Source organism: Sapajus apella, unplaced genomic scaffold (genome assembly GCF_009761245.1).
Source record: "Sapajus apella isolate SASKATOON/1434 unplaced genomic scaffold, GSC_monkey_1.0 scaffold8, whole genome shotgun sequence".
Classification (NCBI taxonomy): Eukaryota; Metazoa; Chordata; class Mammalia; order Primates; family Cebidae; genus Sapajus; species Sapajus apella.
Window position 1 is genome coordinate 23,085,078 of NW_022436948.1, and position 16,317 is coordinate 23,101,394.

Consider the following 16,317-nt stretch of genomic DNA (forward strand, 5'->3'; position numbering starts at 1 on the left):
ATGAAGAAGAAATAAAATTCTTTCCAGAAAAACAAATGCTGAGGAATTTTGTCACCACCAGGACTGCCCTGCAAGAGCTCCTAAAGGAAGCAGTAAATATGGAAAGGAAAAATTGGTACTAGACACTGCAAAAACACACCAAAATATAAATACCAATGACATTATGAAGAAACTACATTAACTACTTTGCAAAATAACCAGATAGCATCAGTATGACAGGATCAAATTCACACATAACAATACTAACCTTAAATGTAAATGTTCTAAATGCCCCAACTAAAAGACAAAGACTGGCAAATTGGATAAAGAGTCAAGACCCATGGGTATGCTGTATTCTGGAGACTCACCTCACTTGCAAAGACACACATAGGCTCAAAATAAAGGGATGAAGGAAAGTTCACCAAGCAAATGGAAAGCAAAAAAAAGGCAGGGGTTACAGTCCTAGACTCCGATAAAACAGACATTAAACCAATAAAGATCAAACAAGACCAAGAAGGGCATTACATAATAGCAAAGAGATCAATTCAACAAGAAGGGCTAACTAACCTAAATAAATATACACCCAATACAGGAACACCTACATTCATAATACAGAGCTACAAAGAGTTAGACTCCCATACAACAATAGTAGGAGAGTTTAACATCCCATGGTCAATATTAGACAAATCAATGAAACAGAAAATTAACAAGAATATTCAGGACTTGAACTCAGCTCTGGATGAAGTGAAACTAATAGAAATCTACAGAACTCTTCACCCCAAATCAACATAATATACATTCTTCTTAGAGCAACATGGCTTTTATTCTGAGGTCGACCACATAGTTGGAAGTAAAACACTCTTCAGTAAATGCAAAAGAACTGAAATCATAACAAACAGTCTCTCATATCACAGTGCAATTAAATTAGAACTCAGGGTTAAGAAACTCACTCAAAAATACATAATTACATGGAAATTGAACAACCTGCTCCTGAATGACTCCTGGGTAAACAGTGAAATTAAGGCAGATATCAAGAAGTTATTTGAAACCAATGATAATAAAGAAATGATGTTCCAGTATCTCTGGGACACAGCTAAAGCAGTGTTCAGAGGGAAATTTACAGTAGTAAATGTTCACATCAGAAAGCTAGAAAGATCTCAAATCTACACCCTAACATCACAATTAAAAGAGCTAGAGAAGCAAGAGCAAAGTAATCCAAAAGCTAGTAGAAGACAAGAAATAACTAAGATCAGAGAATAATTGAAGGAGATAGAGACATGAAAAACCATACAAAAAATCAATCAATGAGTCAAGGAGGTGTTTTTTTGAAAAAATTAACAAAATAGATAGATCCCTAACTAGTGTAATAAAGAATAAAAGAGAGAAGAATCAAGTAGACACAATAAAAAAAGGTAAAAGGGAATATTACCACTAAACCAACAGAAATTCAAACTTCCATCAGGGAATACTATAAACACCGCTATGCAGAGAAACTAGAAAATCTAGAAGAAATGGTTAAATTCCTGTATACATACACCCTCCCAAGACTAAAACAGGAAAAAGTCAAATCCCTGAATAGACCAATAACAAGTTCTAAAATTGTGGCAGTAATTTATAGCCTACCAACCAAAGAAAGCTCAGGACCAGGTGGATTCACAGCTGAATTCTACCAGAGTTACCAAGAGGAGCTGGTATTATTTTTTCTGAAACTATTCCTAACAATTGAAATGAGGGACTCCACCCTAACTCATGTTATGAAGCCAGAATCATCCTGATACCAAAACCTAGCAGAGACACAACAGTAAAAGAAAATTTGAGGCCAATATCCCTGATGAACATCAATGCGAAAATCCTCAATAAAATACTGGCAATCCGAATCCAACAATACATCAAAAAACTTATCCACCACGATCAAGTCAGCTTCGTCTCTGGGATGCAAGGCTGGTTCAACATATGCAAATCAATAAGTGTAATCCATCACATAAACATAACCAATGACAAAAACCCCGATTATCTCAATAGATGCAGAAAAGGCCTTTGATAAAATTGAACATCCTTTCATATTAAAAAATAAAAATAAAAACTCTCAATAAACTAGGTATTTATGAAACATATCTCAAAATAATAAGAGATATTTAAGACAAAACCCACAGCCAATATGGCATCGAATGGGCAAAAACTGGAAGCATTTTCTTTGATAACCTGTACAAATACTGATTATTTTAAAGTTTTTCTATAAAAGTGAAATTGAGTAGTATGATAGAGTGAAATCCAGTTACATCCAGGCAATTGGAACAACTTAGTTTCAAAGAAACACTGCAGGATAAACACCTTGAAGCACAACTGGAAATTATTTTAAAATGACTTTGAGCTTCTAGGAAATCTATAGGACTTTCTAGAGAACAACCACCTCTACTATAATGAGAAAAGGTATTTCTCATTGATTACTTAAAAGGAGCAGTTTAGGCCCATCTCACCAGAACTGTTACCCAAAGAAGCTCTGGTATGATATGGCATTTGAAAAATGGAATAATTATCAGTGATTCATGTCAGTGGACTAAATGAATCATTAACTCATTGTTTATAAAAGATGTCTGCTAATATACATAAAAATATATAGTAATATATTTTTTCCACAACACAGAAAGCAAGCACAGTAGGGAAGAGAAGAAAAAAGAAAAATGTTGTATAGTTAAAATAATCCAGTACCTATAGTTAAAATAATCCACAGCGGGGAGGGAAGAAGAAAGAGAAAGAATCATGTCATATGGAATATCTTTTGAGATAAATCTCCCCCTAAAAATATTTCAGGTAACATAGGCCAATATAATTTATTTCATTATTTTTAGTAGCACCATAATGCAATGTAGAAAATTCCCCATAAATTTAGAGAAGTCACACTTTAGCTAACTCATTATGATACAGCAAACATCTTTAAGGAAATATATACTAAAAAATAAGTAAACCAGATAATGACTCAGTCTATGGGCCTTTTCTATTCCCTTTCTGCATTTATCCTTCTGTTGATTTGATAGTATCATGATTTTAAACATCTAAATGCAAATGACTTTTAAATTTATACCTACAGTCTAGACCTCTCTTTATCAATATTCTACTGCCTTCATGGTATTCCTAATTGGATTAAAGACAGCAATTTAAGTATTAATTCACAAGGCTGATTTACACTCACCGAACAAGATGCACCTAGTTTTTCCCATCTTTACAAACTTTCAGTTGAGATTTTAGGTATACAATGTCAGAATCAGCTTCAACTTCTTTATTTTGCTTATTTCCACCATACGTCCTATCCTCCATGTTCTTACCCATCTAAGGAAATTCTCTCAAAACTACCTTTGCAATACATCAAGAATTTGACAACCTTTTCCCATCCCCCCTCAACTGTCAATGTCTAGTCTGAGTGCTGTGCATCTTTCTCTCTTTTTTTTTTTGCGATGGAGTCTCACTCTGTCACCCAGCCTGGAGTGCAGTGGCACAATCTCAGCTCACTGCAACCTCCACCTCTCGGGTTCAAGCAATTCTTCTGCCTCAGCGTCCTGAGTAGCTGGGATTACAGGCATAGACCACCACTCCTGGCTAACTTTTGTATTTTCAGTAGAGATGGTATTTCACCGTTTTGGCCAGGCTGATCTCAGACTGCTGATCTCCTGATCCGCCCACCTCAGCCTCCCAAAGTGCTGGGATTACAGGCGTGAGCCACCGCGCCCAGCCACATCTTTCATTTAGAAGACCACCATTGCCTCTGAACTCTTCTGCCTTATTGTACACTTCTCTCAACACAGTAAATAGCTAGAGTGATCCTAAAATATTTCCGGTCTCTATACTCTTCACACCCCAATGGATCTCCTGTGAAAATCAGGCAAAGAACTGACGTCTTGTGTGATCTTACAATGTTTTATATCAGGGCTTCTGGAATTTTAACGTGTATGTAAATATCTGGTCATCTTGTTAAAATGAAGTCTTGGTTTCATAGATTTGACAAAGGATACAAGAGTCTGAATTTCTAATAATTCCTCAGGTGATGTCAGTACTGCCAGGTCATATTCAGTATATAAAGTATCCCTTTGCCTAATCTCACCTTTCCCATTGCATCTCCTTACTCAATCTGATTTTTTCTCTCTAATGCCACCAAGCTGACCTCTTTGTTCCTTAGTCAAACAAGCCCACTCCAGCCTGAGGGGACTTTTGTTACCAGCTTACTCTGCCTGGGAGGCTTTTCTTCAGGATACCGTGGTCATCTTTCCTAGTCTCTGCTGAAAAATCATTTTTTCAATAAGACCTATCCTCAAATCTTTACTTAATATTGCTAAAGTCTCCCAACCATTTCAATATTTTCAATCCCTCTTTTCTTTCTTTCCCCACATTACTCTTTTAAACCTATGAAATAGGGCATAAAAATAATCTCAATCCATCTTTTAGGATGTAAGCTCCTTAAGGGGGAATAATTTTTTTGTTTCATTCACTGAAATAGTCCAAATATTAAAAAGCATGCATTACTAGTAGTATATACTAAGTTTATGTTTGTTGGAGAATATTTAGTAATCACGTTTTTCAAAACGTATGTTTTGTTTAATATAACCAAAATAAGTAAAGACAATCACCATTTTGAAGTGATGTCATGAGTAATCACTTTGTGCCAGAACTGGAATATTTGGGATCTCATGACAAATGGAGATCCACTAGGATGTCACTTACAAAAGATACTGTTTTTGGTATTCTATGCTTCATGAAATCATAACTGCCTTTTAGTTATGTAGAGATGAAACATGTAAGGGTTTCTCATGAAACCTGCAATAAGTTTACCTGAAGGTGATGTAAATATTAAATACCACTGAAGCAGAAACACTTTTAGAATTTAAAAATCTACAAATTGAGAGTGAGGTATGATGAGTGAGAGAGAAAAGCATGTTTAAAACTTTTGATTTGGAGGACTATAGGTTAGGACGAATTTAATGAATTATTATTTGAAACCCTGCTAATTCAAGTTATTTAAATGAGTCAATCAAATAAGTTTGATTGTTCACTTGACTTATATTCTACCTAAAAACGGTCTTAAAAAACCCAAATAGTAAAATTCATCTAAATGTTTAGTAACCTCGGTTAGTACATGTACATTTCACTTGCGGAACAGAATTTCTGAAATCTTTTTTTTTTATTTTTGATAGGGTCTCCCTTGTTTCCCAAGCTGGAGTGCAGTGGCGCAATCTCAGCTCACTGCAACCTCTGCCTCCTGGGTTCAGGTGATCCTCCCACCTCAGCCTTCCGAGTAGCTGGGACCGCAGGCACATGCCACCACATCCAGCTAATTTTAGTACTTTTTGTCAATGTGAGGTTTCACCGTGTTTGTTGCCCAGGTAGATCCTGAACTCCTGAGCTCAAGCAATCTGCCCACTTTGGCCTCCCTAAGTGCTGGGTTTACAGGCATGAGCCACTGTGTCCAGTCTCTTTTTATTTTCAGTGGGACAAAACTACAGAGGAAAACTGTCAAAAATGTTATTTCATAATAAACTCTGTAGCTTTTTTTATTACTAATGTACCCATGATAATTCACTGGTTTTGATAAGCGTATGATGGTATGTTATCATTAAGGGAGGCTGGGTGAAGGGAGTCTGAGTACTTTTGGTACCATCTTTGAACTCTGCTATAAAAATCAAATTATTTTTAAGTAAAATGTTATTTTAATGATATGTTATGTAAAACTTCAAACTGTTAGAATATGTAAGCATGAATTTCTACATCAGCAGTTAACTGAAGTATGTTGAGCCAGATATTAAGGGACATTCTTTCACAGCCTTAGCCGTGACTAAAGCAGAACATCACTGCCGCACAACTAGGCTGGTAGGAGTTAAACATACTCCATGAGTCAGCTCATCTGTTTTAGGAAATTTGGGAAGTTTCATTAGCCGCCTCTTATTTTTCACTAATTGAACCAATGACTCAGTATATGAATGAACATACACGTGTTCTACATTTGAATAAATGAATACATTTTATACATCCCCAGCTGTTTATTAGGATGCAAGAGTAGTTTTCTTTGACAATGTGTACCATAGGTATTTTAAAACCTTTTCAACATGTGTCATTTAAAGAAATAGGAATAATTCGTTTTTGAATGCTGGCTACATTTATTGCTGGTACTTTGCGTATTTGCTCCTAAGATTTCAGTACTGGATCTACTAAAGTTTACTATATTTTAATTCAGGCCTTTATTCAAAATTAGTTTACTGAGCCATCAAGAACAGGTATATCTTTTAAATCAAAATGTATACTTCAAAACCCTTTCAGGAAAAAAATGTGTATTGATAACAATAAAGCACTACTTTTCTACCAAACTGAAAATAATTTCCTCTACCGTAAGTATTGTTTTTTCCACCAGACTTTTATTAAAATGTAAACTTTTGCTAAAGTTAAAACCTCAAGGCCGGGCATGGTGGTTCATGCCTGTAATTTCCACAACTTGGGAGGACAAGGTGGGTGGGTCACTTGAGGTCAGGAGTTCAAGATCAGCCTGACCAACATGGAGGAAACTAAAATTAGCCCATCGTGGTGGCACATGCCTATAATCCCAGCTACTAGGGTGGCTGAGGCAGGAGACTCATTTGAACCCGGGAGGCGGAGATTGCAGTGAGTCAAGATCGCACCACTGCACTCCAGCCTGGGCTAATCCGGAGTTCAGTGCTGAACTCCAGAACAATAGTGAAACTCTGTCGAAGAACAAAAACTGAAAAAAGTTTGGAATTGTACACAATAATACAGCATGTACATAATCTTAATTACAGTGTTTACAAACTAAATATTATATTGCAAGTATAACCTGCAAAGACACATTGAAAGTTTAGTGGAACTACACATTGAAAAAATTAAAAAAATACAACTGTGTAAGTATTTCCTAATTATAGTCAGTTATTTCACTTTTCAATTTCTGAAAATGATAAGAACTAATAGTTTCCAAAAAAAGTAATAGTTTCCAATAAACCAAAAAACTTAGAAATTTATAGTTTCCAATGAAAGTTTTATTTAGAAAATGCTATTATTTTCAAAGAAAAAAGATCTCTCTTATTTTCAGGAAGAGCGAGACATTCTACTATAACCTTGGGTCTTACAAAGTGAAACACAATACTTTTGATTGGGATTGAAAGGACTTCTCTCTGTGATTCTAGTTGGCTAAATATTTCCCCAAACAAAATTAAAACAGATTACCTTATTTGAGAGAACTGTTTGATGCTCCACTTAAAGGTACTTATTTATTTTTATTTTTAATTTTTTTAAAGACAGTATCTTGCTGTGTTGTCCAGGTTGGAGTGCAGTGACATGGTCCTGGTTCTCTGCAGCCTTAAACTCTTTGGCTCAAGTGCTTCTTCTGCCTCAGCCTCCTGAGTAGCTGAGATTACTGGCCCATTCCTTCATACCCAACTACTAAAAAATATATTTTTTAGAGAGAGATGGGGTCTTGCATTGTTGCCCAGACTGACTTTGAACTCCGAGCTTCGAACAATCCTCCTTCTGTAGCTTCCCAAAATGCTGGTATCACAAGTGTGAGCCACCACTCCTGGGCTGATATTTTAAGATATTGATATTGTCATTTTATTAAGAAAGCTGAAACAAAGTGTGGCTGTTTGTAAGATTAGTATTTTCTCTTCATTAAGTGCCCAGTGAAGTGTATGGAACCCATAAAATGTTATATGGTTTGTCAATGAATACCTCCTATAGCTTCTCTAACCAAAAAGTCTTGCTATACCTGTGATACATGTTTCTCACTCAAAACGAAGAGTCAGACTGATAGACATTCTATAACCGAATAGTTTGAGTTGTTGATATTTGATTTACTCATAATTTCTTTGAATTTGAAAATTAGTTTCATGTCACATCATTGGTTGATAATTAGTATGGCTTCAGCTAAACCTTGAAAAAGAATATAATAACAGACCTGGATTCCCTTGTACCTTAAATCTAGGACCAGGTGCACAGTGAGAAGTTGAAATAAATAAGAATCTGTTAATGATTTATTTAAGATTAGAATCTACTAACAGGATAATTTTTATGTTAAAATTTTCCTCCTAAACAGCACTGCAATCCAACAAGAGCTGATATTTACTTTTCAGTGGTGATATCTGCAATTAGAAGTAGATACATCAATAAGTATATTAAAAATTATATACATTTACTAAGAAGGAAAAGTAACTAAACATTAACTAAATCCCTATGAATTAGAATAAATAAATAAAGCTGCTAAGAGGGAAAAGATAGTTGAAATTTTGAGACCATGTGTATCTACATTTTCAGAGATAAACCTAAATCTATCTTCTAATGAATGCTTCAAATACAATGAGTATAATAGTGCTTACACAGATCTCTTAAAGATATATGATTAACATAACCTATGATTTATAAAACAAAGGCATAAACAAGCTTTTCCTTAGTATTCAAATGTGTGTGTGTGTGTGTGTGTGTATGTATGTGTTTTAAATATGCATTCTGATTTTCAACAGTATGTTCTCCTAGATAGCCAGAAAAACAAGCCTTCAAAGTATACCTAGAAATTATGGCATATCATTTTCAAAAATATTTTCAAATCCACTGATTATCTTACAGAAAAGGAAGGCAAACTCTGAAACATCAAAAATGAATTGTATGGAGAGACCAGAAGCTAGAAGAACAGCCATATAACTGTTTTTTCCACACACTGTGGCAGTTTTGTTGAATATCTCCCTGGTACTCAGATTCTCAGAGGTTTTGCATGGGTCTTTGACGTAGAAGATTGGTTGTGAATGGCTTCAGTGGGATAAAAAAAGATTCAAAATCAGTAGATGAAGTGGGGAGCCTCGCATAAAATCAGAACCCTTAATATCCTTGAAAGGGAACAAAAGGGTGTGCTTGAAACATACACACACACACACACACACACACACACACACACACACACACACACACAGAGTTTTGGTGGGGGATTAGATAAATACTTCTTTGAAAATTCATAACCACTGATTGCTCACATGGTATAAATTGCTCACGTAATTGATGTGGTGAGCCTGATGTTTCTCAACACAATAGAGGTTGGAAGAAATGTGTGAAATTTCTGGCATGGCCCAGTGGAATAATTACAGTGAAGTCTCCTGGTTTCTTGATCAAGGTAATGTTATATGCAGGGCAGAGTTGTGTACCTTAAAAAACAACAAAAACAACAACAACGACAACAAAGGCAACTCCCAGCATGCCACTGGAGCCTGAACTGTAGCTCATTCCATTTGCTGACTTCTGCTTCATCTTCACTGTTTCCAAAAATGTGTTAATCTCTCATAAACACTTTGAACCTTAGTTTCTATTTGAAAGTTGCTTCTGGCCAGGCGCAGTGGTAATAAAAGAAATCCTGCTGAAGTAAAGGGCGAGGAGGTGTCTAAGAGCTCAAGCTAAACAGCATCCCATGAAGAATATTCTGCCTCTTAAAAGCCTTCTAGTGTGCTTGCAATCCAGTCACACATCCCCAAGGGGCAGGTACTTAGATGCCCATCCCACAGAGGGCAGGTGACAGTGACAGCCCAATGAGTTCTACAGAACCTTAGCTTCTGTTTGAAAGTTGCCTCTGGCCAGGTGCTAGGTGCCGTAATCCCAGCAATTTCAGAGGCCAAGGTGGGCAGTTCATGAGGTCAAGAGATCGAGACCAGCCTGGCCAACATGGTGAAACCCTGTGTCTACTAAAAATACAAAAATTAGCTGGGCTTGGTGGTGTGTGCCTGTAATCCCAGCTACTCAGAAGGTTGAGGCAGGAGAATTGCTTGAACCCAGGAGTGGAAGGTTGCAGTGAGCAGAGACTGCTATTGCACTCTAGCCTGGCAACAGAGGGAGACTCCATCTCAGGAAAGGAAACACACACACACACACACACACACACACACACACACACACACACACGGTGTCACTCGGCAGTCATTCATTCTGGGGGAAGAGGGAATTTTCCTGTTAGAGCACTTTCAGGAGTGATTGTGAAAGCATGCTATAGGTGGTTAAAAGAATAATAGAATAATTCTGGGCAGTGTTAAAAGGACCTAAGTCGGTCAGATGGGAAAATATGAGTAAGATTGAAATGTTACTTCAAAGGACATAGTGACTCACTGAAATCACAGGAACACAATGAAAATATGTTTGATTAAAATAGACTGTTTATGTCAAAACTATGCTACGTTTCAATAATCAAATCATTGCTGCCAATTTATAGTATATATAACTATGCTTATTTATAACACATTTCATGTATCTATATGCAAAAATCATTTGTTATTCTTATGAATATCTTTACAAAATAGTACATCTCTTTCTTAAAGAAAGAATAAGTGCCAGACACACATATCTTACAATGTTAGGAGTGGTCCTATGGAATTAGTCAGCTTCTTTCCCTGGCTACCCACTGCACTTATGTTGTTCTTTTAGTCATTATTTATATTCATTCCTGCTATACAATTATGGAGTCTACACTAAGAAATCCTTAAAAACTTCATTTTCCCCAAACATCATTTTATATATAAATGAGATCACATCATCATTTGAGATATAAAGTGTAAATGGAGCAATAAATAAATCACATTACATAGGCAACAGCACAGTAATAAGAAACTATACGGAGGCTGAGGGGGCATGTTTCTGCAGTGGTAGAATTTTCAACTGAGACAATTCATAGAGAGAAGAAAAAATACATCAAATAGTAAACATTTGAGAAGAGGTCAGGCACCTCCTGCAAAGTTAAAGAAGAAGAGGCTAAATTAGGTTTGCAACACCAGCCTTGAGAGCCAACTCCTATGCATCCTGACCTTCCCATTCCCCAAATTGTAAGCAGAAAACTAAAAAGAGAGAAAAAAAAAAAAAAAAAAAACGTTGATGAAACTAGTAAGTCTTCCACCCAGAAGAAAGTGTAGTGATGTTTCTCCTTCCACTAAGTGAAGGTAAGCCCAAGAGGTTAACACAACCCACTGAATTTTTTGGCACAAGAGATGAGAAGAGAGATCTGATATTTGCATCTCAGTTTGGACTTCTGTTTTTATAGAGGATTCATCTACTATGTCTCTTTGAAATGGGAAAAAAGAAAACTAGAGAAAGAGATCAGCTGTGAAGTAATGCAGTTTCTTACGTCTTAGCTAAGTGAGAATGTGAAACATCTCTCTTGGTCTAGTGTATATTGCATAAAGTTAGTGAATGACAGTCACACTTAAAAGAAATCCTGCTGAAGTAAAGGGCGAGGAAGTGTCTAAAGAGCTCAAGCTAAATAGCATCCCATGAAGAATATTCTGCCTCCTAAAAGCCTTCTAGTGTGCTTGCACTCCAGTCACACATCCCCAAAGGGCAGGTACTTAGATGCCCATCCCACAGAGGGCAAGTGACAGTGACAGCCCATTGATTTCTACAGCACCAGAACCGTAAGAGGTATTTGATCTCTTTCACCTCCCCAAGAGATGTATTTCATGACACCATTAAGCTCCCCGGGTTGAGGTCTATTGTTCATGGAGGTCAGAGACAATGAATGTGAAATTAAACATTATTATAAGTTTTAAATTGTGCAGGACTGACTGTTTATTCTGGAAAGCAGCTATGTTCACCACTATAACACCAATGCTGAACTGCTTTTTTCTATTACTTGAAGATGAAAATATATCTACAGTGTCTGCCAAATATATTATTAAATAACTGAAAGGGAGAATAAAAAAGAAGGGCATAAAGTAGTAGTAAAATTTAAAATTCATGTCTATACTACACCGAGTAGAGAGCATACAACGGTTTGACTACATGATGGTAACTTGATTTTAAGGTACTCGTTCACATTCCTATGGAAGATGAGTTAATAATGGAAACAGAAAAAAAAAGTACTAATGCAATTATTTTCCTCAAATCACTGTGACAAATCTCTAGTCACAAGACTTTATTTTATTCTTATTGGCAAGCTTTAAACTGTCCCAGTCTGAGGCTATTAAACATTCTATTCAGGCCAGACATGGTTGCTCATTCCTGTAATCCCAGCACTTTGGGAGGCCAAGGCTGGCAGATTGCAAGGTCAGGAGTTCCAGACCAGCCTGGACATTATAGTGAAACCCTGTCTCTACTAAAAATACAAAAATTTGCCAGGCATGGTGGCGGGTGCCTGCTACTCAGGAGGCTGAGGCAAGAGAATCACTTGAGCTCAGGAGGTGGAGGTTGAAGTGAGCCGAGATTGCACCACCACACTCCAGCTTCGGACACAGGAAAAAAAAATTTTACACTTCAAAAAAAAAATTATATTTACGCAATTTCCCTAGTTCATATTCTAGGTTCATCAAACAAGTTTCTGACTCTCATTTTGTATCCTAAATAATATACCAACAGGTAAAATACATACTTACATAGACTCTGAATGTTCTAATTTCTGTGACAGTATTTCTCATTTTAAAGTAACAAATGTGCTTTGTTATTATGTTTCAGTTTTATAAGCATAGTAATCTGCCTCTGACAGATGGATACGTGAGGTACAATGTCAGGATTTTTACCTTGATCAACTTGGCCAGATCAAGGTCACTATAAATTCTCCATGATGCTGCAGCTTTGTAAGAAGTCCAGAGAGAGTCTATTAACCTTTTCTTGGGTTTGGCAGGAATAGGGTGGGGCAGCACTTTTGTGCTGTGTTCAATTTCTATAAAATTCAGATAATATTAATTTTCTGCATGGTTGCCTTGAGCACAAACACTGAGTTTTATACAGTTTAAGAAATAATGAATTTTCTCTTTCTGTTTTTCACCTAGCATCCTCCTTTTCTTTTTCTCACTTTTAATAAAACAAAACAAAACAAATTAAGTAGCACAATATTCCAGCATCCAGGTTAATAAAATTTTTTAAAAACTATAGTCCTTGGTCCCACCTACTCATTGATTTTTGGGCACTGACTTTAAAAATCTCTCCTGAACCACATAACCTTCACAGATAATATAATCCAAGTATTTCACCAATGAAATAATATAAACTTATCAGTTTGAGGACATTATTTGAAGAATATGGTACATGATAATTGACTGATTAATGTTTCTGATACTTCTATCCAAAACCCATATTACTCTCAGTGAAAACTGAAACAGTAGGTGTCAACACAGATGAGACCAGGATGATTTCATTTGCTTTCTCTCTATGTTCACCAGGATTCGTTCCCTGTTCCCTTCTCAGGAAGGCTCTTGATTTTTACTGAACCCTACATATGTGTTAGGGTCAAGGTAGGTTCCTTATAGAACAGACCAAAAGAGCATTAATTTCCTAACCATTTTATGCTACGCTTTTGGAACACTCAATATGGTTCTGTGTCTTAAACAACAGAGTCTAAGATTGGTAATTTCATATTATTTCCTGCTTTAGTTTTGTCTCTTCCTAATGAGAAAACAAACTACATTTTCACAAGATGATGACATTTTACATAAGTGAAAAGAAACTCTGTGAATTATTTTAATTTTTTAATAGAAATGTAAAAGTGAATAAAAATATAAAAATACAAAAAGTAAGTATAAATATATAAAATCATATAGATTTTTGTAGATGGCTTTGTGAGTATACAAGGCACCTACATTTTGCAGTTTCATTTTCACACCTACTTTTGAGAGAAGCATTAATAAATGAAACATGAACACACATTTCACAAAATCCATCCATCATATCCAGTTTGTGAGCAATTGCCTTTCCACCAAAGAATTTTTTTAAAGTAACTCTTTTCCTCAGAATTGAGCTCTGCTGATTCTACTAAGCTCTTTCATTTTTACTGAAGATGGAAACTACTCCCTCTGTATTAGAATTGTTATCAAGAAGAATAGGGCGCAGGAAATATCATCCCAATGCCACTTTATTAAAAGAAAATAAAATGCTGGAGGAAATCGAAAAAGCTAATCATACAGGTATATTGAAGAGCAGTTTGAATTAATCAACTCATTTTGAAATTATTGACTCACTTTGAACTCCATGAGAGCGTACTATTTTCCAGATTTCTGACGCCACTTCTTTGACATCCACTTGATAGTGGTGAATAGGCACACCTCCATGGGAGTCCGGTTTGTTGAAAGAAACCTTGGCTGTGGTCTGAGACAGCTCTACAATCTTCACTCCATAGGGACTGGATGGCACATCTATGGACAAACAGTTATAAAGAAAACATAACCAAGGGAATGGGAATGGCCATTATTAAGGATATGGTGTTACGAGAACTAGGAACTAAGGAAAATTACTACCTGTATCACTTAATATGTTTGAGTTACAGAACTTACATAAACACCTGAAAGTTCTCTTGAAAATACAAGAAAGTACACACAAGTCAATTTTTATTACCACAGAAAGTAGACGGCGAAGCAAAAACCACATTTCAATTATTGAGGGAATATGTTACTTCTGCTTTTTCTATACAACATAAACATTTTATTTAGGTGCAGGAAACCAATGTCATGTGCGTTTGAGTGAAAAAAATAAAACAGAGATAAAGAGGGTAGTTAAAATGTTAGAATACATAAATCAATTATTCAACCATCACCATAAATAATGTCTCGTGAAAATACGAAATGTATATTCTTTGCATTCACCACAATTATGTTACTAAATTGTAGCTAAGTTTCAAGAAAAATGTCAGTATTATGTACTAAATAAGACTGTAAAATATTTGGTCGATTTCATTTATATATTATCCAATTAAATTAAAAGTTTAGTTGAGATATTGAAATACTATTCCTATGTTTTCAAAATAGCTATAAAATCCTTCTTGTGTGTGTTATTTTAATCTATCCATTACTTACATTATTTCAAGAAGGCAGCATTAGGAAAAATAATCCCAATGAGGATATAACTGAAAACTCTACTCCAGGAACATCAAAATTTAGAGACATTTTAACATTAATTTCTCTATCAATCTCTTCCTCTTTTGTCCATGTCACATTGGAAATAAACTTTGGAAAAAAAATTAAAAATTAATATAATTTTTTTCAGAGAGATATGGTTTGGCTCTGCGTCCCCACCAAAATCTGACCTTGAATTTTCATCCCTATATTCTCTGTGTGTCAAGGGTGGAACGAGATGGAGGTAACTGAATCATGGGGGCAGCTTCCCCACGCTATGCTAGGGATAATGAATGACTCTCACTAGATCTGATGGTTTTATAAAAGTCTGGCATTTCCCCTGCTGGCACTCACTCTGGCCTGCCTCCCTCTGAAGAAGGTGCCTGCTTCTCCTTTGCCTTTTGCCATAATTATAAGTTTCCTGAGGCCTCCCAGGATTGCAGAACTATGAGTCAATTAAATTTCTGTCTTTTATAAGTTATCCAGCCTCAGATATTTTTTCATAGAAGTGTGAGAATGGGCTAATTATATATAAATAATTTGACTGACAAATAGGCAGTACATGTGAATTTCAATTGGCATATCAATCAAGCATTTATATAAAATCTTAAACTGGGGTTGGGCATGGTGGATTACACCTGGAATCCTGGAATCCCAGCACTCTGAGAGGCTAAGGTGGCTAGATTACTTGAGGTCAGGAGTCTGAGACCAGCCTGATCAACATGGTAAACCCCTGTTTATGCAAAAACACAAAAATTAGCTGTAATCACAGCTGCTTTGGTTGGTGAGGCAGGAGAATCACTTGAACCCTGGAGGCAGAGGTTGCAGTGAGTAGAGATCACGCCACTGCACTCCAGACTGGGCAATAGAGCTAGACTCTATCTCAAAAATAAATAAATACAAATAAAAACAAAAATCCCAAATGGCAGTCAAATTCAAATGTACTTTATTAGCTAGAATTTAAAAAGGTCACTGTAAGTCACATAATAATATGCCTTATAAATGGTACTGAGCAAGAGCCAGGAGGACAGCTTTATGGCCTTTTATATGTGAATACTGTAAATAAATGCCACAGTGTATATTGCAACTCTAATTAATAACTGTAAATTGTTTAGAGAGTGTATGAATTACATTACATTACAACTCTAAGGTTCAGAAACACATGTAGAATGCTGATGCATACAAAAGTCTTAGAACTACTAAAATCATATCTGAAAATATAAATTTTAAGATATCTAAATAATGTTTTTAAGCTTTCACATATTCTTATAATTTTCATGTTTCCTTAATTTCCAGGTTAATCTGCATGTCTTTTCAGCTGCAGGTTTGATCCAAAATTTATTTGTAGGTTTTGTCCAAAGTACAGGAGAAAGGCAAACAAATGCACATAGATCCTTTTAAAAAAACATAAATTCATCAATCTGTGCTGAGTGGCTCACTCTCTAAAGTCCAATGGGTCTAAGCTGGATGTCAGAGGAGTTACACTCCAGTTTGGGGTTACGTGTCA

At 35.9% G+C, this 16,317-nt stretch overlaps 1 protein-coding gene across 3 annotated transcripts in view; it reads right to left on the bottom strand.

The window, feature by feature from the left end:
- The window catches only part of NCAM2 (neural cell adhesion molecule 2), a 540,885-nt gene that overhangs the window by 92,158 nt on the left and 432,410 nt on the right, over window positions 1-16,317 (bottom strand). For all 3 annotated transcript variants that reach the window (XM_032277132.1, XM_032277133.1, XM_032277134.1), the window contains exon 12: window positions 13,941-14,114. In XM_032277132.1, the coding sequence (XP_032133023.1) occupies window positions 13,941-14,114 (174 nt within the window). The remainder of the gene's footprint in view (window positions 1-13,940; window positions 14,115-16,317) is intronic.